Source organism: Loxodonta africana, chromosome 16 (assembly GCF_030014295.1).
Source record: "Loxodonta africana isolate mLoxAfr1 chromosome 16, mLoxAfr1.hap2, whole genome shotgun sequence".
NCBI classification, from domain to species: Eukaryota; Metazoa; Chordata; class Mammalia; order Proboscidea; family Elephantidae; genus Loxodonta; species Loxodonta africana.
Window position 1 is genome coordinate 60704880 of NC_087357.1, and position 24567 is coordinate 60729446.

The 24567-nt window shown below is 48.3% G+C and overlaps 2 protein-coding genes across 4 annotated transcripts; one reads left to right on the forward strand and one right to left on the reverse strand.

The window, feature by feature from the left end:
• The first annotated feature begins 7783 nt into the window (after window positions 1-7783).
• ADO (2-aminoethanethiol dioxygenase) lies at window positions 7784-15308 on the forward strand. 2 transcript variants are annotated; one of them, XM_064269622.1, is made up of 2 exons: window positions 7784-8753; window positions 11941-15308. In XM_064269622.1, the coding sequence occupies exons 1-2, from the start codon at window positions 8019-8021 to the stop codon at window positions 12016-12018; spliced, it is 813 nt and encodes a 270-aa protein (XP_064125692.1). In that variant the 5' UTR covers window positions 7784-8018; the 3' UTR covers window positions 12019-15308. The 2 variants fall into 2 exon arrangements, with proteins under 2 accessions (XP_064125692.1, XP_010587449.1); XM_010589147.3 differs by having other exon boundaries at window positions 7791-15308.
• EGR2 (early growth response 2) lies at window positions 15060-19481 on the reverse strand. Of its 2 annotated transcripts, XM_023546982.2 has the most exons (3): window positions 19080-19481; window positions 18871-18979; window positions 15060-17544 (listed from the first exon to the last, which is right to left on the reverse strand). In XM_023546982.2, exons 2-3 carry the CDS (start codon window positions 18887-18889, stop codon window positions 16286-16288), a joined length of 1278 nt encoding a protein of 425 aa, XP_023402750.2. In that variant the 5' UTR covers window positions 18890-18979; window positions 19080-19481; the 3' UTR covers window positions 15060-16285. The 2 variants fall into 2 exon arrangements, with proteins under 2 accessions (XP_023402750.2, XP_064125691.1); XM_064269621.1 differs by having other exon boundaries at window positions 18871-19474.
• Window positions 19482-24567: the final 5086 nt, after the last annotated feature.

Genomic DNA, 24567 nt, shown 5'->3' on the forward strand with positions numbered 1-24567 from the left:
TAAATTACATCCTGCTATTTTGTTCTTAGGGGCACAATCACCACCTGTCTGTCAGTGTTGCCTGCACGTTGCTCTGACGTTGGACAGGTTTCAGTGGAGCTTCCAGACTAGGAAGAAAGGCCTGGCAATTTACTTCCAAAAAATCAGCCAATGAAAACCCTATGGGTCACAATGGTCTGATCCACAACCCAATGCAGGGATGGCACAGGACTGGGCAGTGTTTCATTCTACTGTGTGTAGGGACACTATGAGTCAGGGGCTGACTCCACGGCAGCTAACAACCACGACAATTTTGTTCCTAAGGAATTTGATCTTAAATCTAAGCACCCCTTGGGAAAGGCATCTCCCAACAATGAACAATTCCATTCTAAGGAGTTTTTCCTTGACCATTTTTTTTATGGGTGACACTGACTGCTCCCCTGCAAGGACAGAGAACGCTGGAGCCCTAGCCTGACCTTTCTGAAGCCGTTTTTCAGGCAGGCACCGGCAATGAACATACAGTTCTTTTCTGCCAAGTAAAGCAAGATGATTTTCCCTTTCACTGCCTCTTGAAGCTGAACATCAACTGTTTCACCACGTGTGATTCAAATCCATTAATTAAAATAAATATAAAGTAAAAAAATCTTCCCTTCAGCCAGGAGAAAAAGGACAGATGGAGAAGCGGAGGAGGTGGAGATAGCTGATGTCTTCTTCGAGGAAAAAAAAAAAGAGAGAAAGAAAAACAAGCAGCAAGAAATTGAGGGAGAAAAAGTTAATTAGAAATGGTAAAGGGTGTTTGAATTTAATTTACAGTTGGAAACTATTTTGGGTCACATAATATTCGTATTACTTAAAGCAGAGGAGAGAAGGGAAACCTCTCTAATATCAAATTGGGGGTGGGGGGGTTTTAATCTTAAATCGGCTCCAAAAATGGTAACCCTGGGCCTTTGGCAGTGCTTCACGCTCTGCATTGCAAAGGCTTCTCTTCATTATTAACTTGTGAAAGGCCGCCCCCCTCCCCTTTGTTTTCCTCAACCTCCCTTCTGCATTCTCCTACTTTTTAATTCCTTTTCTCGCCTCCCATGGCCTGAAGTAAGACACTGGCAAGAGGCAAAAGGAGTTCAACTTATTGAATTCCGGACAGCAACGGGTTTTCTCCATCCCAACCCTGCATGCACTGGCCTACAGAATTACACAGTTTGAAAACTATGTCCACAGCTTATATCACACAACACAACCTCTGCAATTTATTAGGGAAATACGTGTACCTAAAATCTGACCTGAAGACTAAAAACTCCTGAGCTTAGCACACTGAATTGAATACTGTAGCCCACACGCCAAAGTGACACGTTTTCAGATAACCACATACAGTTAAACCATAGGGGCCAAACGAAACCCACTGCTGTCGATTCTGACTCATGGTGACCCCATGTGTTACAGAGTAGAACAGCTCCATAGGGTTTTCTTAGCTGTCATCTTTACAGAAGCAGATTGCCAGGCTGTTCTTCCACAGTGCTGCTGGGTGGGTTTGAACCATCAACCTTTAGGTTAGTGGTGGAGTACAAACCGTTTGAGCCACCCAGGGACCTCAAACAGAGTAGAATGGGGCAGAATTGCTTTATAACATCTTAGTGGACAGAGACAGAGTTGAGATATAATAATCTAGATCGATGAGATAAAAAAAATATGTATGTTTTGTTTTGTCTGAATTGCCCTAAAAATTGTATCCATCCTCCACACTGGGCTAATATTAGAGATCACCCCCCATAACCATGAAGAAATTGAGATCTAGTGAGGTCAAGTGACTTGCTCAACAACACACAGCTGGTTAGTGGCAAAGCCACATAAACAACCGGTTGTTCTGACTTCGCATCTATTTTTTTTTTTCTTACAACTTGACATTCATTCATGATAAAGGATTAGAAACACATGCAAACGCTTTTTAAACACTGAAAAAACAAGCCGCAATACGAACCGCAAATATTATTTAAAAATATATGGAAGTCTAAGTCAGTTAGTCTTTAGGTAGGAAAAAACACTATCAATTTATTCAGCCATGTTCTATATGAACATAAAAGGCAGATCTAGGAGAAAGGTGGCAAGGACTCCTGGGAAAAAGAAATCTTTCTGTCCACTGAAGAAAAATCGCAGGCTAGGAAGTCTGAGCGTGTGGGAATGTCAGTACTCTGTACTCTTTCGACTGGATCCCAGTGTAATCAGAGGAGATGAATAGACAAAATGAATGAAGAAGAAAGATAATGTAGTGAATTAAGGGAAATCAGTCCTCATGAAGAGGTGAACTAGGAGAAGAAGGATGAAAGACAAAAGTACAAGCTAAGTTCCTAAAGAACGAAGAGATCATATGCAGAAGCTGAGAGAGGTAAGAGGTAACGAGGCTCTTCCAGTTCTCCTTGCTTCCTGATTAATTAAGCCACTGTATATAAAAAAAAAAAAAAAAAACAGCTTTACTCATGCTTCTGTGTGCTTCCCCCATTCCTAAATTTAATAGATGTGGGCAGGAGGTGGGATTTAAGCTTTATCAGTCTTACCTATCACCACAAAGCTGTCAACTCGTGAGAGAGAAAACATGGGGAGAACACACTTGAAGAAATAGGTTGCCGAAGCAACAGCTTATTAGCCAGCTTTGTCAGCTCTTAGCCCACAAATACAGTCCTAATCTTTACACTAGTTTCCTTGTCTTTTCTCTGGGTCACTGCCTCCAATCAGGTTTCTCTGCTGTTCCATTTTGCCCCTCTCCACTCCAACCCATTCTCTACTGAGCAACCTAAGAGGTCTTTTAAAATTGTGAAACAGACAGGGCCACAATAGATGGCTCCTGATAGAATGGGAGAAACATGTGGAACGGAACTCAAATACTCAAAAAATCAGACTTACTGGACCTATTGAGACCAGAAGACTCCTCAAGACTATTGCTCTGAGATACTCTTTAAACCTTGAACTGAAATTATCCCTTGAGGTCACCTTTTTACCTAAGTTACAGACTGGCTTATAAAATGAAGAATAAAAAAATTATCACCTAATATCACCTAAGAAATGAACTCCTTTAAAAAATCATTTATATGAGACCAAATAATCAAAAATTACTCTAAAGCAAAAATGAAAAGGTAAGGGGGCATGGAAACTAGAATATTGGAAACGGTACAACAGGACGGAATGAGTGAAAATGATGACATACTGTGAAAAATGTAACCAGTATCGCTAAATGATTTGTATATAAATTGTTAAAAGGGGAGCCTAATTCACTGTGTAAACTTTCACCTTAAACACAATATTATTTTAAAGAATTGGGTAATCAAAAAAAAAAAAAAAAAAAGGGATGTAAAACAAATCAAGTCAAGCCCCTAAGCAAAGGTCTCCTAAGGCCTCCCACTACACTTACAATCAAGCCCACCCTCTATCCCGGCCTACAAGGATATGGGCGGTTCAGTGGCAGAATTCTCATCTTCCATGCAGGGGACCTGGCTTCCATTCCTGGCCAATGCACCTGATGCACAGCCATCATTCATTGGTCAGTGGAGGCTTGCATGTTGCTATGATGCTGAACAAGGTTTCAGCAGAGCTTCCAGACTAAGATGGACTAGGAAGAAGGGCCTGGGGGTCTACTTCCAAATATCACCCAGTGAAAAAAGCCAATGGATCCCAACAGTCTGATCCCCAACTGCTCATGACAATGATGCAGGACCAGGCAGCATTTTGTTCCACTGTGCACAGGGTCAGCACGAGGCGGGGGCCAACTCCACAGCTGCGAACACCACCACCATGGCCTACAAGGCCCTACATAATGTGGCTCTTGCCAACCTCTCCAACTTCAACTTCCCCAAGAACTCCGAAGCACACTATACAGTCTAACCTCACAGGCTTTCATGTTTTTTCCCTTTCATACCAAGCTCCTTCCCACCTGGTTAAAGTGTTGTTATTTAATATTCTGTTTAACAACATCAGGGCTGTTTCCCAGTGATGGAATGCTCTAACGCTCTGTCCATTCTGTTTTTCCATGGCTGACACCTTAATATTCATGAGCAGCTCACGTGTCATCTCTGGTCACCACTGACAACCTCATCTAAAGTAACACACCACATATATACAAATATCATATCATCCCATCACCCTGTTTTATTGTCTTCATAACATTTATCCATGTTTGAAATTACATTGATCACTTACTTGTACTATGTGACCCCAGTCCCACCCTCACCCCCTACCTGAAGGCAAAGTCCTTCGGAGTGCAGACCTTGTCATCCTTGTCCCCTGCTGAATGCTCAGAGCCTAGAAAAACACCTGGTACCCAGTAGATACTCACTAGTTACTGAATGATAGATTCCATCTATCCCAAACTTTGCTTCCGCCACTAAGAAGTGCCAGATGTGGAAATCAAACAGATCTGGTATTAAAGTCTATGTCTTAAGGAATCTGTATCACCCATAATTACATATTTTCCCAGCTCTTTTTCATTACCAGTTCCCTTTTCTTATCTGTTCTCCATTCTGCATTTCTTTTGGTCTTCATTCTGCTCACAGCAGCAGAGAAGAATACAGAATAAAGAACATAAAAAAAACTATTAATGCCAATAGAAACCCACTCAGTCTGTGCCACCAAAAGTGGGGAAGGCAGCCAAGTAAAGCACTTATCAAGGGCAAAGGCCCTTAGGGTCATCCATTGGTGCAGCTCTGACCCAGCTCTGACAGGCAGCATCAAAAGAAATTATGGAAGTAGCCAGTCTCTGGCCTAAAAGAGCACCACACGCCCTGTGGACACTCAGCGGTTCTCAAAAAACTTGAATGGGCAAAAGATTCAGATGCAGTAGGTCTCCAGTGGGATCTGGGAATCTGACACCCCTAAGTGATTCTGACACAGGTAGGTAGTTTTTGGAAACCTTAAACTCTTAGGCCAAAGATGAATACAAAGGCCCAAAGGATGGTACTACCAGGTAGATGGTCCAGCCATCAGAAATCATCTGTTTTTATCACTACACTGAAGCTGATTCCCAAGACAAGTCAAATTTCATTTTAATATTTACAGAATATTATTTAAATTCATTGGTTTCTAACTACAGCTTTTTACTATATGAAAAGTATAATAATAGCTACTGCTTACAGGGCAAGGAGCCCTGATGCTAAGTAGTTAAGAGCTTGGCTGCTAACCAAAAAAGTAGGTGGTTCAAACCCACCAGCGACTTCATGGGAAAAAAGACCAGGCAATCTGCTTCTGTAAAATTACAGCCAAGAAAACCCTATGCCACAGATATTCTCTGTCCTATGGGGTCACAGAGCTGGAATTGACTCAACAGCACTTCACAACAACTTACAGGGGCACCAGTGATTTACACAGGCATACGATTCCATTTTAGAGATGAAAACACTGAGATTCAGTGAAGTACACAGCGCTATCAAGGAGTGACAGATTTGGAAATCAAGCAGATCTGTCTGTTACTACAGTCTGTGCCCTATAGAGTCTGTATCTCCCACTAATTATGCACTATGAGAAATAAAACCAATAAATAAAAATTCAGGTTTGTAAATGAAGGAGGGAAGAGAATTTTTTCTTTAAACATTCCTAACTTTAGAGAGAGATTGCATGAGATTTCTTCACGTGGTGAACTTTGATAGTATATTTAAATAATTTAACCATGGCATGGCAACCCTTGAAAAGAATCAATCTTAAGAGTACTTTTCTAAAACAAATAATCACTCTTATAAGCAGAATCAAAGAGCCCTAGTGGCATAACGGTTTAGGCATTGGGCTGCTAACCAAAAGGTCTGTGATTTGAACCCACCAGCAGCTTCCAGGACAAAAGACCTGGCAATCTCCTCCTATAAAGATTACAGCCTAGGAAACCCTATGGGGCAGCTCTACTCTGTCCTGCACGGTTGCTTTGAGTCAGAATCGACTCAACAGCACACAACAACAACAATAATCAGAATTATCTACCATAAAGAGTTGGTTCCTTATTTACAGGTCTAGCCGCGGTTCGCAAACTGGGCTGATAATGACGAATTATTCGGGGAGCATCTTAAAAATTCCAGGCCTCACTCCAGTTCTTCTGACTCAGAATCTCTGGAGTGTGACCCAGAAATTTGTATTTTTTAAGGCTCCTCAAGGGCTTCTGACGAGCACCCAAGGTTCAGAACCATTGTTACCCTAACCCCAGCATTCTACAAACACATAAACCGAGGACCTAAAAGACTCTACTTAAAGATATAAAAGCGGCACAGTAGGCTGGAAAAACAATATCCTGACTTCCCATTTGGTGCTTTTTTACAATTCAAGCTGCTATTTTTTGTAAAACCACTTATTTATGCTCTGCTGCTTATGGCCTGTTGATTACTAGTGTGTGTCCTTGTGCAACTTACTCTCTCATCTACAAACCTGAGAAATAATAGTGCCTACCTCTTAAGAGTTGCCATGGAGATTAAGTATATTCGTCAAGTAATGCACTTAACACAGTGCCCGGCATAAAAGGAGGGCTCATTTCCTAGGTACCTAGCCTGCTAAACACACAGTATGCCTATTTTAACTGGAGACGTTTTACTGAACCACTCCAATTTAAAAATGAACAAGAAATGCAAGATTAACTTTAAAGAAGTCCAAAAAGACTTTTAACTCAGGGCTAAGTTTAAAGTCATGGTATCTAATATCTTGTTTTTTCCAGTCATGATCTGCTTATGTTCAAAGTTAGCTCACTTCACAAAGAATAACGCACTGAAGGTGAAGGTCAAAAGCTTGTCTGATTCTTCCATCTTAAAAAAACCAAACCAAACCTGTTGCCATTCAGTGGATTCTGACTCCTAGCGACCCTACAGCACAGTGTAGAACTGCCCCATAGGGTTTCCAAGGAGCACCTGGTGGATTCGAACTGCCGACCTTTGGGTTAGCAGCCTAGGTCTTAACCACCACGCCACCAGCATTGCTTCAAAATCATGTAGTTAATTAATCTCTGAATGACGACCAGAACCTGCATTTTTGAAAAGCCCATTCCCCTATATCCGGGTATTTTTTAGGCAAACCAAGGTTTGGTAACCCCTGGCATACAGAATCGGTGACCACAGCAAATGGTCTCTCAAGTTTTCCCAGCAAGAAACTATCCTGCAAGAAACTATCAGCAGATCAGCGTCATCAGACCCTGATGCAAACAACAGCTGGGCCCGGCTGTGCAGAGTAACCGTGGGTATAACCAGGGAAGACTTCGACCCTCTCACCTCCCAAGAAACACAAAATCACGAAAGCGCCGTCCCTCAACTCCCATGGCAGACACTGCTGCCTAGACGGCCAGGAAGAACTAAGGTTTATTCAACAGCCTGCTTCCCAGGGGCGAGGCCAGGAGAAGGCGACCCCGGGTAGCTAATCAGGCCCGAGCGGCGCCAGAAGGCTAACAACCCTCTTGCCCTGTTCGTTGTAATAGCCAAAACCCAACACTCCACAATCCAGCTGCCGGAAGTGCATCGCCCAACCTGCTGAGGATGCCGGGAGTTGTAGTTAAGTGGCTAGTTCTGCGGCACCCAATTCATCTTTTTTCAGAGAAGCAAACAAATACCTTGGAACACTAAAAAAAGGTCGCCTTATGCCCAACATGTCTACTATTCCTTCCCCCTTTCAGTTGACAAACTGGACGCTCAAAGCGCATGCGGAACACTGGACTACAATTCCCAGCATGCTCTGCAGGACTCCCTGAGTGCCCGGCCACCGTCTTAGATACAGGCCGCATGAATGGAGCGTCGGGCGTAAGGCAAAGCCTGGCATCATCCGCGCGGCCGGTACCTGCTCCCTGAGCGTGAGTGCGGGGAGTGGGCCGTGCGCGTGCGCGCTCGGAGGGGGCGCGAGGCAGCGCGCCAGGCGGTTGCCGGCGCTTGGCTGCTGAGGTTGGCGGCAGGGGCTCCGTGCGCCCAACGGGCTGGTAGTTGCGGGGCCTCCCGCCTCGCCCCGAGTTGCAGGCAGTCGTGGCGGCCGCCGGGGACCGCAAAGGGCGGAGGAAAGCTGGGGCCGTTGGGAGCCGGCCCCGGCGCGCAGAGGAACAGCCGAGCATGCCCCGAGACAACATGGCCTCCCTGATCCAACGGATCGCCCGCCAGGCGTGTCTCACCTTCCGGGGTAGCGGGGGCGGCCGCAGCGCTTCCGACCGCGGCGCGGCGCCAGGCCCCGAGGCGCCGATGCCGCCGGGCTTCCTAGAGAACCTGAGCAAGCTGAAGAGCCTGCTGACCCAGGTCCGCGCTGAGGACCTGAACATCGCCCCGCGCAAGGCCACGCTGCAGCCACTGCCGCCCAGCCTGCCGCCCGTCACCTACATGCACATCTACGAGACGGACGGCTTCAGCCTCGGGGTGTTCCTGCTCAAAAGCGGCACGTCCATCCCACTGCACGACCACCCGGGCATGCACGGCATGCTCAAGGTGCTCTACGGCACCGTGCGCATCAGCTGCATGGACAAGCTGGAGGCGGGCGACGGGCAACGGCCGCGGCCCCCTCCGTCCGAGCAGCAGTTCGAGCCGCCGCTGCAGGCCCGGGAGCGGGACGCCGTGCAGCTGGGCGTGCTGCGCTCGCGGGCCGAGTACACCGAGGCCAGCGGCCTCTGCATCCTCACGCCGCACCGGGACAACCTGCACCAGATCGACGCAGTGGACGGGCCAGCCGCCTTCCTAGACATCCTGGCCCCGCCCTACGACCCCGACGACGGCCGGGACTGCCACTATTACCGGGTACTGGAGCCCGCCGCCAGGCCCAAGGAGGCCTCCGGCTCGACCTGTGACCTGCCCCGAGAGGTATGGCTCCTGGAGACGCCGCAGGCTGATGACTTCTGGTGTGAGGGGGAACCCTATCCAGGTCCCAGGGTCTTCCCGTGAAGCCGCCGGCGCCCGGGAGCGGTGGCTCGAAGACGTGCCCCATCCCGATCTGGGCCTGGCTGCCCGCGACCCATCACAAGGGCTCACTCACTATCCCCCTGCTTTGGCGTTGGAGCTACTGGAATGGGCCGCAGCCGCTTCCTTGGGAGTCTTGGGAAGCGCGGGCGACTGGACTGCAGCCACCCGGCACGGTTCTGGGGGCGGGGTAGGCGGAGAGACTAGGTTGTTTCCTGGCTCTGTCACTGCCACCAGGGTTGTGATTTGGGGGAGGGGGTGAGGCAGGGGACTGTCTGAAGCGCTTCCATTCTAAAGCCATAATATTCTTCCTCTGTTCCTCACCCAAAATACAAATTCAGTTCAAAATAACACTAAGTAGGTATTTTTTTTCTTGTTCAGTAAATAGGGTTTGTTTTCCACTTAGGGCCTTTTTGCCCTTATCCTTATTGTTATAGTTTTAATTTATTGACTGTGCACGAGCTAGTGGCTTGAATTGTTTTCAATTCAAGGCATTGGTAAAAAGTAGGCTTGAAGAGACGAGCTACCCTATTAAAAGTGAGCTGTCTTGCCTATTTAATTCGTTGTGAAAATCACATCCTTTTTTAGAGTTGGGGAGTCACCCCTACAACACAGCTATGCATGTAGAGGACAAGATTTCTTTCCTCCTTTACCCAGTAGCCACATCTGGTTTACTCTAGCAGCATCTGACAAAGTCAGCATCTATATATCTCAGTGACAGGTGGTCACATAAAGCTTATCTTTCCCATCAGTCTCCAGATCTGAGTTGAGCAGATTTCTGATTCACCTTTAATGCAAAGGCTATATTATCCTCAAATGACTTTCTTCCTTTTAAAGTACTTCAAGAAGCTATAGGGTAATTCTGTATTTTCTAACCAGAAGATACGGAGATGCTAAATCAGTTATGCTTCCAAACAACTGAATGTAAAATACCCTAGCCAGCTGTTGAATTCGCTATCCCTATTTACTTCCAGTATTTCCTGCAAAAGTAGAGAAAAACATGTTGAGGAATGTTTCACATTGTCTCAGGAACAGTAACGTTCCAGAGGGCTGCTGATTCCAGCTATGTTGTTGCTGGCAAGGTTAGCTCAGAACCCCTCAAACAAGAGAGTGAATGTTGGCTTCCTCTAATGTGGCTTTTTATAGGAAGAGGTAAAAGGCACAGGTGAGCAAGGCTAGAAAAATTGAGAATTAACTCTAGTAATAGCCATTCAGGTACTGAAACTTGGGAGTAAACACTTGCCACTCCCTACCCCTTGAAAGGAAACCCTGGTAGCATAGTGGTTAAGAGCTACGGCTGTTAACCAAAAAGGTCAGTAGTTCAAATCCACCAGGCGGTCCTTGGAAACCGTATGGGGCAGTTCTACCCTGTTCTATAGGGTCACTACGAGTCTGGAACTGACTCGACGGCAATGGGTTTGGTTTTTTGGGGGGTTTTTTACCCCTTGGAATTAACAGTTGTGCCATCTGTGACTACTATTGTTTTTGTCCTTTAAATAGGCTGAGCAACTCTATCTTGTTTACAAATGTATTGACACCATTTGCTTCACGCCATGGAGCACTATTGTTTCCCCCTTTTTACTATTTATAGGATTTCCTTTTTCACAAAACTTTTAATGAAAACAAATTGTAGAAATAAACACAGTAAAATTTGCCCAGCTGTCGTCTGAGCCCTCTTGATTGACTTGTCCCTGTGGCAGTACTGTGCTAAGATCTGTAATAAAGGAAGATTGCTATTGGTAGGAAATGTTTGTTGACCCCGTAGGGAAACAGTATGTGCCTTTGCCTCTTCGTGCACACCGGGTTACAAAGGCTCCGGGTGAAGGAACACTTCTTGCCAATTTTTACAATAGTAAGAATAAGCAAACTCTTGACTGACTGATTTTTTAACAAAAACGATGACGCCTATTTAAGGTGATATGCCACCATCTTGCAAAATCTGACACAGGCATAATCCGTGCCTCCTGCCAAGCATTTCCTCCAGGGTTGCTGAAATGGTTTTGTTGTAGCTTCGTGTTCTCCTGTGGTTTAATCTGCCTTAGGGGCAGTTGGAAGCAGCTCTTCCTGCCATCCAGTGTGAAAATAAATTCTGGCTATGCAAATGATGATTTTCTTAGAGAAGAGTTCCTAAAATAAAATGTCAGGATATTTTTGTAGTACACTAATGAATGTGTAGGGCAGTCACATACCTATCTTTTTTGATTTATATTGTAGCAAAAAATTGATTAACGTACAAGGGTTATTGATATTAACGTATATGCTATACAACCTGAAGTCCATTTAACTAACCTTCAAAAACTCATCGTGACAATAGGACAATAATAATAAAGAAAGAACTGTTTCAAATTTCTTTGTGAAAAAAGTTGTAAGTTCTCAATTTCAAGCAATTTGGAGGGAGAAAAATCTAAGGTGCTTTTCAAAAGGATAACTGAAATTGTTGCAGGCTGAAACAACAGTATGATCTCCAGTTCAGCAAGAACACTGAACCTTCTGATTCACTGATAAGTTCTGAGTAAATCAATGGGGAAAATAAAATGGAACTGTTTTAGTGAGCCACTAAAAAAAAGGAATATTCTCCTTACAGAGACAAAATGTGGTGCAGAAAACCCGGCACCTCTGTGCATGAACCGTCAGTCATGACGGCCTGCGTATGCTGCCGTCGTGTTTCAGTGTATTCCTGCAATATAGACTAGGTTTTGGTAACTATGGAAGAAAAGTTACCTTCCCCTAGGAAAGACAAATGAGCACAATGACAGTAATCATTTAACTTTTCTGTTGAATAACAAATGCAATAATTGCCTCTAATGGGTGAGAAACTACTTGTAAAGCTTTTTAATTTTCTAGTTCTATTAATGACCAGCTATATGAATGGAGGAGAGTATTACATACCTACCTACCATATGAGAATTGATTTTTACTAAGCCTGATCTTGCATGGATTGCGTTTACACCAGCTGCTGTCTACTAATGAAAAGCGTGAGCTACTTTTTAAGTAATATGTGTTTTGTCAACAGGAGTTCTCTGACCTTTTAACACTAATGGCCCTTCGCCCCGAACACACCGTCTATTCCTTTTGCGTTGTTCCCTTGTAGGTGCGTCAGTCTTGGCATCTCAGGAAGGACTCTGTCGTCACTCATCTGTTGCAGATCATTCTGAATCTTGTACTCTAGTTCAGCTGCCCAAAGCAGCAGCAATGGATCTTTAATTCAGGGTTCTGTCCACTGCTGTTCAACTCTGACCTGAGGATAGTGCCACTCCTGTACTGCTGATGTGAAGTCGGCACTTCAGGTTACATACAGAAGGGACCACCGATCACCTCCAGGGCAGTAAGACATCTAATGTCAAAGAAGCAAACCGTGTGTAAGCCCCACGTGGATACCTACTCTTAAAACCCAGGGATGTTTCCATTTCCTGGGTTAAAATCATTCAGTGTACTTTTGGAAAAATAAAGTTACGTTTGAAATTATTTGGAGGTAGATCTTATTTGATTATTGCAAAATGGAAAAGGAAAATATGATTTACTACAATGTCTACGTTTTGATTGTTGAAGGTTCACAGTCTATACTGCAAGATGATGTTATACTAAAAACAGGTGGCCTGCAAATTTCTAAAGTCCAAGAAATAATATAAATTCAAAAGTGGTAGTTTATTTCCTAGAGAGTGAACTTTGAAACAGAGTGAAAACACATTGAAAACAAATAGCTGATCATACTGTTTTGCCACGACAGAAAAAAGCTCCGTGTATATCTAACCTAAGGGGAATAAGCTAGGGCAAGGAAACAAAAATACTTCCATCCTGAAGACTTAGATATCTTCTCTTTTGACTTCCTTTTTTCTGTACAATTACTTTAGTTGTTCATTTAATGTGACATGCCACTGTCTTGCAGAATGTGACACAGGCATAACGTGTGCTTGTAGTTTGGACTGGCAACATTTCAGGCACTTGTTGGTGCTGACCACTTTGTCCCTCAAAAAAAAAAAATTGTGTTGCACTATTAAAACATCACTACAACCATTTTTTAAATATACAACAACAATTTGCCTTAATTTGGTTAGCAGTTAATGAAATTTAAAAACCTGATTTATGAACACTTGAAAACCTTACTTAGGTTTAATATACCTGTTTTTAATGTGCACTGAACCATCTCAAAAGCATTATGACTCTTCAAGGAATTACTCTCTAGAAGTTACTTTTTAATGAAAACTACCAGTAACAGTTGAAACATCAATAATATTCAATAAAGCATGTCTAAGAGAAAGAGCAGGCTTTTTATATGCTTTATTTCTTAAAACCAAAAACCAAACCTGTTGCCATCCAGTCGATTCCGACTCATAGCGACCCCATAGGACAGGGTAGACCTGCCTCATAGGGTTTCCAAGGAGCAGCTGGTGAATTCGAACTGCGCACCTTTTGGTTGGCAGCTGAGGTCTTAAAGGCAAGGTAAAAAAAAAAAAAAATCAGACACCTGTGAAAAGGACCCTGAATGTTTCATGCACAGCGAAATTAAATCAAAGATAGTGACCTAACAAGTTGTAATCAGGGGTAAAAGCCACAAGTTTGGCTCTGAGAAAACACAAGGGTGGTGTTTCTTATGGTATGTTACTGCCATCTCAGCAAGCCCAGGTCAAGGTGAAAGCGATTATGTAACTAATTTTGCTTTACTCAAAATGTATTCAATCTTAACGCTTTAAAAAATGGCTCTTAGTCTGTGGCTTTCTAAACAGATGGTCTTCATTGGAGGTGCTCTGAAATTAAAATTTGGCAAGGCAGTTATGTATGTCATAAAATTCGGGTACCATATTTTAATAGAATGGAATCTTGGTAGAAGTATTCATTAAAAACACCTAGCAAAACATAACATTGTTTTATACGTATTTCTTCATCAAAATAGACCAAGCAAAGATGTTAATATGCTGACAAGCTGGGAAATACTAATCTAATGGAAAAACACCAGTCCTTAGAAAAAGCTAACAAGTTCTAAAACCTCCAGTAGTTTTTTGTTTTTTTTTTTAAGTATAGAGAAAGGGAAGAGATACAGAAGAAAAAGGTTAATTACCTCCACAAATTGGTTCTCAAATTCTAGTGCTGGCAAGAGCAAAGGTGGTTTCCAGGAGTAGCTGTCGCTGTCTGCTGTCCTGAAATACAGGCCATCAGTTATCAGCCAAGTCTAATGGTGGCAAAGGACAAACAGCCGAAGGGATCTTCAGATGATCTAGCTAGACAGTGAGCGGTGTGACCCGTTAGACCTGTGTACGGATCCAAAGGCAGTGGATGAAGTTAATACAGACCAGGTTTTAGGGTAAAGGTGAGAGCGTAGCAAAACTACCTGTATGATGAGTGGTAAACATTTTTGCTCCCTTTATATTTTAAAATCACTACAAAAGGCTTGCAGTGAAACCAACCCTATAGTGCATTCTGTTGCAAACCATTATCTAGTATGAGGGAGGGACCGTCTGTCTTTCTCTGAGATTGTTTGGCTAGTGTACGCCGATCACATCTAATGGGCTGGGTATTTTGATAGTCTTTAGATCCACCAAACCTCTGGCGTATTAATGATCCTTCAGAATAGGGTTAATCAACTGGGGAATGAAGGCTGGAGAGAAATGAGTCCGGGGTAATTCCTTTGGCAACCCATCACTGCTGTCATCAGCAGTGCCTGAGTGCATTTTTGATCTGAAGAGGCGATAGCGCTTTTTTCAAAAAGTTTTTTGTGGTCATGAGAGTAATCCTGGAACCTGAAAGTCATTTCCAGCTTGACCACGCCACCACACTTTCCACAAAGCCACATCTCATCTGCGTTCCAGGCCCTGGTCAGGGTTCTGAAAGCAGTTGCAAATGTGTAGTCTCCGAGTGGGCACTTGTTTGTAAGTATTTATTTTCCGGAGCCCACTCAGGGACGGAGAGAGGCTATAGGCTGTTTTAGAGGACGGAACAATGAGTCAAAACACCGCCTCCCCATTTTTACACTAACGTCTGGGGGGAAATCCCCAAACGCTTACGTTTGATTATGAATGGAGATTGCTTCGGGGTTAGAGGGCTGATGATGACAGGCTAGCAAAACTGGAGGTCCTGGCTTGGCCAAAACACTGAGCTTCCTGGTATTCAGTGCTGTTCAGTCCTACCAACCAGAGGTCGGCTGTTGAATTCCCACCAGTCAGTTTTGACAGCACCCAACAACAAATCTTTCAGAAATGATTTCTGCGGCAAAAATATTGTTGAAAAGTATTTATTTACACTATAGTCATAAACCATCCATTATCTGAAATTCAGTTAGTGGTTCTGCGTTAGAATAGGTTATATTTTCACAACTATTAAGAGCTAATAACTGAACAAGTCAGCTCCAGTAACATTATTTACATTCTTAATCTGAAATTTGACTACAAAGGTAACACGTTTAAGTCACAAAACAGAGCATACAAAAATATACTTTCTAAAAAAAAAAAAAAATCCAAATATTAATAGGCAGAAATATACAGCCATACTAAACCCAGGGTGTGATTTCTTTCTTCCATAGTAAGGCAACCCATTTACATGCAGACACTGTAACACTGTCTACATCACGCAAGGCACCAAGGACACTTCGACACAATTGCATGCATCCTAATTTCAGAGAATATATGTACATCCCCCTTTAATAAGTTAACCTCAGATTCATTTCAAGGGATCATAAATGCTTTACTTCTTTTCCCAAAGGTTCAGAACTTGGAGAACAGTGCACATCAAAAATACACCAACTCTGAGTGGACCTACACTGAAAAAATAGTCTGCATTTCTCAAACAACTCAAAAAGGAGCAGGTATTGCCATGTCCCTCCCATCACATTGCACTTCTCTTCTCTGAGTTTATAATACATATTGCTTAAAGGGTTGAGACGACTACATAAGCTTTGATTCGCTGTTCTACGGCCACAGAACGCAGCACAAAGGCAATGCTTCACTCACTGTACAGTCCCCCAATCAGTCCCAAGCCATAAAGTGCACATCAGTTTTGCTTCTGTCTTTCTGCTGTCCCCACTCGAGGGACCAGCATCTCCCAACCTACTGTAGAAAAAGTCCCAGGACGACTCTAAAATCCAGAGTCAAAAAACTGTAATGGGTCAAAGGAAAGGGGTGGGGCAGCAAAACCTAGTCAAACAACCCTTTACGGCAGGGTCAGACCTCAGCCCTCTAGGCCAGGCAACCCCACCCAACCTCCTTCCAAGCCTCTCCTTTCCATTATGGTGATGGTCAACTCATCTACCAGACACTAAAATGGGCCAAGTTTTAGGAAGGACCTGCTTTTAAGTGAAAAGCAGGGCAGTGCTGGGCTCCACCAAGGCCCTTTGCCCAATGAAAGGAGGGAGGGGCAAGAAAGGTTGGTAGTGTTTGTCCTGCAGCTCGAGTGGATGAAGGGCCTCTGGGGCCTCAAGGAGCTGGTATGTCAACCTGAGTCTCATCTCAAGGTGTCCTGGTCCGAGAGGAGCAAGGGGCGAGCGCTCCCCCACCGATAGTGCCGCTGTTGCTGCTGCACAGAGCCCCCCCAGCCTGCGTGCCCCCAACGCAGGTGGCCGTGGACACAGCCTGCACTGATGATGAGGGGGCACTGCTCTTCCGCTCCTTCTGCCTCAGGTGGATCTTAGTGTGGCGCTTCCTCTCATCACTACGGGCAAACTTGCGGCCACAGTAGTCACAGGCAAAGGGCTTCTCGCCGGTGTGAGTGCGGATGTGGGTGGTGAGGTGGTCACTGCGGCTGAAGTTGCGCATGCAAATCCGACATTGGAAAGGCTTGTGGCCCGTGTGGATTCGGATATGCCGTGTCAGCTCATCAGAGCGGGAGAAGCGCCGGTCACATCCTTCTGCTGGGCACGGATAGGGCCTCTCATGCACTGGGGTCTTGCTGGGCCTGTTTGGGTACTTGCGAGGCCTCAGGATGGGCCGAAGCGGCAAGTGGTGTGGGTTATAGGAAGCAGCGGCAGCAGCTGCTGCGGAGCTGCTGCCAGGCAGCCGGGGTCCCTCACTGCCTCCACTGACCCCTGGCCCTGTGGCCCCAGCACTGGGGCCCCCCAGGGTAAAGTTGCGGATGGTGGAGAGTGGGGTGAGTGGAGGGGGGACCCGAAGAGAGTCCAGAGGACAAGGAAAGGGCTTGCGATCTGGGCCAGCTGCACCATGCAGGTCTCTCTGGCACTGAGACGGGAAAAATCCAGGATAGTCTGGGATCATGGGGAAAAGACCTGGGTCCGTGGCTGGCTTGGGGGACGGGTAGGAAGGAGGTGGTGGGTAGGCCAGAGAGGAGGAGGAGGCGGAGGTGGTGGCTGCCGACAGGAACGCCGAGGCGTCCTGGTAGAGGTCTCCAGCACAGCCAGAATAAGGAGGCGGTGGTGGCGGTGGAGAGTAGAGGTGGTCCAGGTCAGGCTGGGTCTGGGACATGGTGCACACACCCAGGGGTCCTGTGGCCAGTGGGTTGGGGGAGGCAGAGGTGACGCTGGATGAAGCTGTGGTCGAAGCTGGGGAAGTGACCCCTTGCAGGATGCCCGCACTCACGATATTGATGATGCCTTCTGGGTAGCAGCTGGCACCAGGATACTGGGGGTCAATGGAGAACTTGCCCATGTAAGTGAAGGTCTGGTTTCTAGGTGCAGAGACAGGAGCAAAGCTGCTGGGATATGGGAGATCCAAGGATCTCTTCTCTCCAGTCATGTCAATGTTGATCATGCCATCTGGGGAAGAAAAAGGCAGAATGGAGGTGGAGCAATGAGAATGCAGGCCAAGAACTCTCTTCTCACTCTCTTTCACAAGGGTCCATTCCCAAGGCCCAGGATACCAGCACTGCAGAGCTAAGGCAGAGTCCAACAGGTGGGAAATCTTAAGCCCAGAAACAGTAAGAGAAGGCTTGCCCAAAATCTTGCTGTAGAACTCCATCCAGGAAAGCACGATAAGCTCCCCCAGCCCCCACACACAGCCATCTGTGGTTCTAGTCCCCAATAAAAACACCCAATAATAGCAACAACAATATTAAAAATTCTCTATCTGCCTGGAACTTCACTCCCTCTCTTTTGCCTAGGGGGCGGCTGGGGCTCCAGGACAGACAATACCCAAGAAACGACTGATCGCGGCCAGTGCCGAAAAGATGCCAGCCTCAGAGGGGCGCCGGGGAAGGGGGCCAGTGATTTCTCGATCCCCCCCCTCCCCATCTCCGACGGCTTCCCTTCCTTCCTCTCCCTCTGTGTATCAGCTGATAGCTGCTGGAGAGAGTGAACGGCTGCGGGGGCCGGAGTCTATAGGCTTCCCTTCTTTCTCAACCTTCACAGCCCTGCGAGCCACCCGCGCGTCCCCGCCCCAGCCCGAGGCCAGTGGCGGGGCTTCGAGGAAGGAGCGGGGGCCGCCGGAGACGACTTTCCCCAGCATCGCCTAGGAAACCCGCGGCGCCTGTGCCCCCGCGAGCCTGCCTCGACATCCCGGGAACCGCTTCCCGCTGCCGCCCGCCCTCCTCCACCTTCCCCCCGCCTACCCGGCCGGAGCCCCTGCCTCGCTAAGCCCCTCAACTTCGCCGGCTGCTCGCAGGTAGGGGCGCGCGCTTCGAGATTTTCCCGGATTCTGCTCTGCCCCGAGCGGGGCGGAGAACGCTATACGCTGGCGCTTCTCTGCCGCTCGGCTCTCCAGACGCTCAGCTCTTTCCCAGAGCTCCGAACTTTCCCGTCCCTTTGCCCCCATCCCGGGAAAAGGGATGTCAGGGTGCCTCCGGCCAAAGGGCCTGCTCAAGTCTCCAAGTCCAGCGGGGCGCCTTTTCCACCCCCGTCCCTCTGCTTGGTGCGCCCGACCGCTCAGTGGCGACCTAGCGCATCTGCCCGCGCGCCCAGCTCCAGCGCCCCGGGCTCTGCTCCCGCGGGCTCTTCCTGCACCCCCTTTCGGCGCTTATTGCTAGTTCTGACAACTCCGTCCACCTCGAGCCCAACCCTCTCCTCGAGTCCCGAACACCTACCGTACTCCACCCACCACCTCCAAGCCGCGCGGTTCCTCGCCCGCAAAGGGGACACGCGACTTACCTCCTGCCACTCCGTTCATCTGGTCAAAGGGGCCTCCCAGTTCGGCATTGGGGAAGATGGTCACCGACGTGGCGGCGAGGTCCTCCACCGGGTAGATGTTGTCAGACAGCTGGTGCACAAAACCACTTAGAGTTACTGGGATTTTGTCTACGGCCTTGGCGGTCATCATTTGCTCCTCGCACAACCTGGAGACCCAACTCCCTCGCTACCTGGAGTGTCAGAGAAGCCGTTTTGGAGACGAGTTGGACTGAGCCTGGAATGGTATCTCCTTTTGCCCTCCACACTTAAAAGCAACCACTCAAAAAAATAATAAAAATCCAATAGAAACAAAACTAGCAAACAAGTTGTTCTTTAAAGAAAGAAAAAAAAATACGGCTATTTGCCACTGACTCCTGTGTTCCGGCGGTAGGGAAGCCAGGAGTTGCTGGTGTAGTGTTATTATAACAGTCAGTGTGTCCCCTCGCCGAGCTATTAATCAATTGCTGCTCTCTCAGACGGAAAGTGTTGCTCTAAGTATTTATGGGCAGGTCTTGAATGCCCGTGACGTCGCTGCCCATATATGGACTGAGGAACAGGGCTGGGCCAGGAGGCTTTTGCCGTCACATGGTCGATTTGCATACGGGCTCGGCCGCGCGGGCTCCGCCGGGCTCGCTACTCCCGGCATGCAGACCAGAGGGACCCGCGGGGCAACACGGCGCGCGGCCCAAGCCGCAGCCCGGGTCTGGGACGCAAGGCTCAGCGGAAAGGGGGCGCGCCACAGGCCCCGCTCTGGCCCCTGCAGAAGAGCGAGCTGGCTCTGGCTGCGGCGCGGCCTCCCGAGGCGAGGAGGAATTCCGGTTCCCTGGGACTTTCCAAAAAAGGCGAAGATCCGGTGCCGGCGGCTCCGCCTCCCCAGCCCTTGTTTGGGAGCCATTCCGGAAAATTAAACTTCGGAAAGAAACCGAGCGGAGCCGAGACACTACAGTCAAACCCCTACTCACTTTCTTGGCAGCTCAAAACCGCAAGCAAAAGGAGACAGCGAGAAAAAAAAAAAAAAAAGCTGCACGCATTCACGGAAGCTGACTGCTTTTTTCTGAATTACTTGGTGGAAAGAAGTGGCTGGTGATAAGAGTGAATGCGGTATTGCTTTTTTGGAAAGTCTGTTCTATTTATACAGGAACGAAAACGGAACAGGTTTGGGGTTGTTTATTTATTTAAGTATTTTGGGCACCTTGGGGCTAGGGGGTAGGCACTCGGAGGTGCAAAATAACTGCAGGGAGCTTCGAGAGAAATCTTCATCCGGAGAACCCCCAGCCCTCTGCCCGCGCGCTCCCCACCCCCCTTCAGCTGCTGCGCGGAGCGGGCTCGCTTCCCGGCGCGTCTGGGCGGTCGGCTGCGTGGGGGCGTCCAGATGGAGAATTGGACACTCACCCTGCCCCGCCACACACACAAACGCACTCACACACGCTCCACTTCCGCTACACACACTCTCCCCCGCTGCCCTCTTCACACACCCACTCGCACACCTTACGCTACACACCTCCCTGTTGGCAGTGCACGCCCGTGCGCCCGCCTCGCAGCCTCTTCTCCAAGAGTACCCAGGCGGCAGACGAGACACTTAGCACCCAGGCTTGCCGAATGTCCCGAGGAGACACTCATCCTCACCTTCGCTGTCCGTCCCAGCCACCACGGCACCCCCTCTCCCCGAGAGCCCACGCTACGGGGGCGCGCCCTGCCCGCACCCGAGCCCTACTCTGGAACACACACATACTTGGAGAGAAATTAAATTCTCTCCTCCAAGAGCCACCTCGGTGAGCCCAGCGACGTCCTGAGTGACGGCACACAGCGTCTCTAAAGCCAATTTAGACCCGCCATCACCCCACAAGCGTTTTCTTCTGCGAGTAAGGAAAATGACCCTAGTAGGAAACCTTCCTGCTTAGTTCCCAAAGCTATTTTTTAAAAAAACTTTTCATAGGTCCAGATACTGGGGGATGCCGGCTCGCTGCACGCACGGCTCCTACTTCCCGGCGCGCCCCATCCTGGCAGGGGCCCCACGGGAGGCTGGTCCATAGTCCCCAAGCCGGGCGCGCCGCCCTCTGTCTAGCCCGTGGTCGTTCATGCAGGCTGCGATCTGCCTCGGGCCTTTCTCGCTCCACGGCCGCTGAGGCCGGGAATGGAGCGAGCGGGCCGCCACGGGAACACAGCCCAGCACGGCCCTTTCCCGCCCCGGCCCAGAGCGGCCCCAGTCTCACCAGGGCTCAGGAGGCCGGGAGCGGCGGCGCCACGCAGTGGAGGGAGCGCGGCGCTGCAGGCGGCTCTCCAGCCGCTCACCTGCCGCCGCCGCCGCCGCCGCGCGCCAGCTCCTGCTCGGCCCCGCGCACAGCGGTCGGGGCCCTGCGGCAGCCGGGCGCGGCCTCCGCTCCTCCACTCGGGCACCGCCTCTCCCTCTGCCCGCCGCGAAACCTCGTCTCCGCGGCCGGCCATCTCCCTAACTTCAAGTAAGAACAAATTTGGGAAAGTTTCTCCCTCGCGCTGCGCGCTCTTTTCCATTTGGGGGTGAAAAAATTTCACTGAAAAGGCAGGAAAACTCAGCACCGTAAGCACCCTCGTACGCGCCCCACCCCAGCAAAAACATGCAGGGTCCCTTTCTTAAAAAAGAACGAAAAGAAAGCTGCGGTCTTACCACGTGCGCCAGCCCGCTCCGCCTGCGCTCCGGCCGGCCCCGCGGCCCCCGCGCGGACCACGGGCAAGACGACGCCTCGGAGGGCAGCCCAACTCGCATCTCCAGCCCTGAGTCCGAAAGAAAGAGGGAAAAGCGGGATTATGCAAATATGGGTCGCTGCGGCGGGGCTCGGGTTACCGCCCCGCCGCCCCCCGAGGTGAGGCACCCACCGGCGGCTAGCGCGAGCGCCGCGACTGCTCGCGCTTCGCTCCTCTCCCCGCACGTGGGCGGGCGGACGGGTTGCCGGGGCCGCCCCGCACGGACGCTGCTGCCAACCCCGCCGGCGGCCGCCGCTCGCTGCCCGGAGGGGGAGCTCCTGGGCGCCTGGGCGAGCAGGACGCGGAGGGTAGGACGAGGCCAGGACAAGGGGAAACCGCAGGGTCTGCGGCTGCCACCGGTTCCAAAGGAGGAGGCCGAGTGGTGGGCCGATGGGGGAGGGAAGTACACAGAGGAGGGGCGGGTTTACCCGGCCGGTCTCGAAAGCAAGTTAGAGTAAGTGGGAGTGACTGACCTTCAGAAATTCTTCGGAGCTTTCCAACGACTCACACGTCTCCTAAGAACTTTGCCCCGTCAAGTCCGCGGTGTGCCAGGGGCTGGGGTTGGGACAGGGGCAACTGGTAGCTGCCAGAGGCTGTGGGACTCCCCGGAAGGTGCCTGGGGCCAACCCTAGGAGGCCTTAACTGAACCTCTGCTGGAAACGGGTCAGTAGATACTTTCTGTAACCTTTTTTTTTTTTTTTGAGTGTCTCTTTAAGTAAAAAAAAAAGAAACCACTACCGTCAAGTAGATTCTGATTCACAGTGACCGTATGGAACAGAGTAGAACTGCTCCATAGGGTTTCCGAGGCTCTAAATCTTTGCATAAGGAGATTGCCACATCTTTCTCCAGCGCGGGGCTATAATGGGTTCGACCTTTCCTCTCGGTTAGCAGCCGAGCGCTTTAACCACCGCGCCACCAGGGCTCCTTTCTCTGTAAGCACAAACCCTTAAACATGGGTAGCACCAATATGGAACAAAGTCTAGGCAATCTCATGTCAAGCCAGCCGTCCTGCGGATAGGAAACAAGTTTAGAAAGCTTGTGAGTTGCTTGAAGTCCCGCAGCTGGTAAGTGGTAGTGTCCAAACTTACAAGGGTATCTTGCTATTCCAAATACAGTGCTGTAGTGGCTACATCATGCCCTCAGGAAAACCCAGTTCGAGAAACTGAGCAGTTGTTTGAGGAGTGGAAGCCTGGCTGGGCCCTCTAGAGAAGAAGTAGGTCACCTTTGCCAATTTCATCTACTTTTAATTTTTCTGAGGAGAGGAAAGCTTAGGGCTTCCCAAGGGCAAGAGAGAAGAGAAGGGGCTCTCCTGGACACCCTACTCCCCAGTATGAAGGGACCCTTTGAGTTCCTGGGCTCTAATGGATACAGTCACCTCATTATCACAAAGCCAGCATACTAACAGGAGCTGTGAGAAGGTAAGCCATCCCCCTACACTATCCTAAAGGGAAGAAGGGGAGAGAGAAAAAAAGGCAGGGACAAATTAAAGCTCCGCAGTGTGTATAGAGTAAGATACAGTGCTGGGGAAAGGGGAAAGGAGAGAATGGAGAAGGTGGCAGTGAATACAAGGGTGTACTATGATCCCTACCTTCCCAGCACTTGAATATGTTTTGCTCAAGGATGCAACAAATAAATACTTTTCTTTAAAGTGGAGTTATCAAAATGTCCAAGTAAATGAGACACTCCAAGATCGTATCAGGGTAATTACAAGAGTAAAATGGTTGCCAGATTCCATTTTTGTCCTGACTCTCCAAAAGTAAGATAGGAAGGTGAAGAAGAGCCCTTTGGCAGGCTTATTCTTGGAAGGCGGTGGTGGGGTGAGGCGGGAAGGCAGCCTGGGAGTCCTGGCTCAGCCTCTGAGTCACCTCTCCGAGTGATTTTCAGATTTTTTTTTCCAGACTTGGCAGTTTCAAGTTACCATGTGGTGACAGGGTCACAACCAGCCATGAAGCAGGTCACAAATAATTGTTAACTTTTACTTTTTGGTTTATTAAAAATTATCATTATAGACTTCTCATATTATGCCATTTTCACTCCCATTCTAATACTGCTACTGGAGTGGACAACAAAGGAGTGGTGGAATTGTCCTCAACTCTGGGTCCACACAGGGTATAAATTCCAAACACAGATGGCACAGGGCATGTGCGTCCCAGTGAAATTCAGGCCAGTTGCCAACTCTGCTATCCAGCCGAGCAAGCCTTTCTTAAAAGTGCCCTGGTGTCCTGAGAAAAGTGATAAATTGTTCCCTACATTCAGCATCTCACTCTTAATCCAGTAACCCCAGTGGTGTCAAGCCAAACCCAGATTATGCCAATCAACGCTGTCGTGAAGCCTCAGAAAAACATTGCTTTGCACAAGTCCAGTGTGCGGCTGAAGTGATACTTTATTGTTTCACTAGCACAGATACACTGGACAGGAGGAGATAAGACCCTTAGGATCTTATTTTATAGAAGCAACAGCACTGGCCCAAGCAGAAGGTGTTCAAGGTCCCTTTATGGCGAACTTTTTGATTAATTTAAATATTTCTTGAGCATCTATTATGTGTCAGGAAGTATGCTAAGCCCTAGGAATACCAAAACCAAAGCCATTGCTGTCAAGTCGATTCCAACTCATGGCAACCCCATGTGTTACAGAGCAGAACTGCTCTATAGGGTTTCCTTAGGTGTAATCTTTTCAGAAGCTGATTGCCAGGCCTTTCTTCCATGGTGCTGCTGGGTGGGTTCAAACCACCGGCCTTTAGCTTAATAGTCAAGGACTTAACAGTTTGCACCCCCCAGGGATTTTCCTGGGGGATACAGTGGTGTCTAAAACCAGGTCTGGTTTCCACCTCCTGGAGCTTGCAGTCAAACAAATACACAGTTGCAAACAATGATGTCGTTTGACCCCAATGAAGGAAAAGGACAAAATTCTCAATGGAGTCTAGGAAGATGAAGAAGGCTTCCTTAAGTGGAGATCTGA

Excerpts from the sequence above, each read along its gene's own strand:
- EGR2 (XM_064269621.1), bottom strand. The coding sequence starts at position 19,039 with ATGATGACCGCCAAGGCCGTAGACAAAATCCCAGTAACTCTAAGTGGT. Across the intron at positions 17,545-18,870 it reads GATGAACGGAGTGGCAGGAG|ATGGCATGATCAACATTGAC; the intron begins GTAAGTCGCGTG and ends TTTCTTCCCCAG.
- ADO (XM_010589147.3), top strand. The coding sequence starts at position 8,019 with ATGCCCCGAGACAACATGGCCTCCCTGATCCAACGGATCGCCCGCCAG.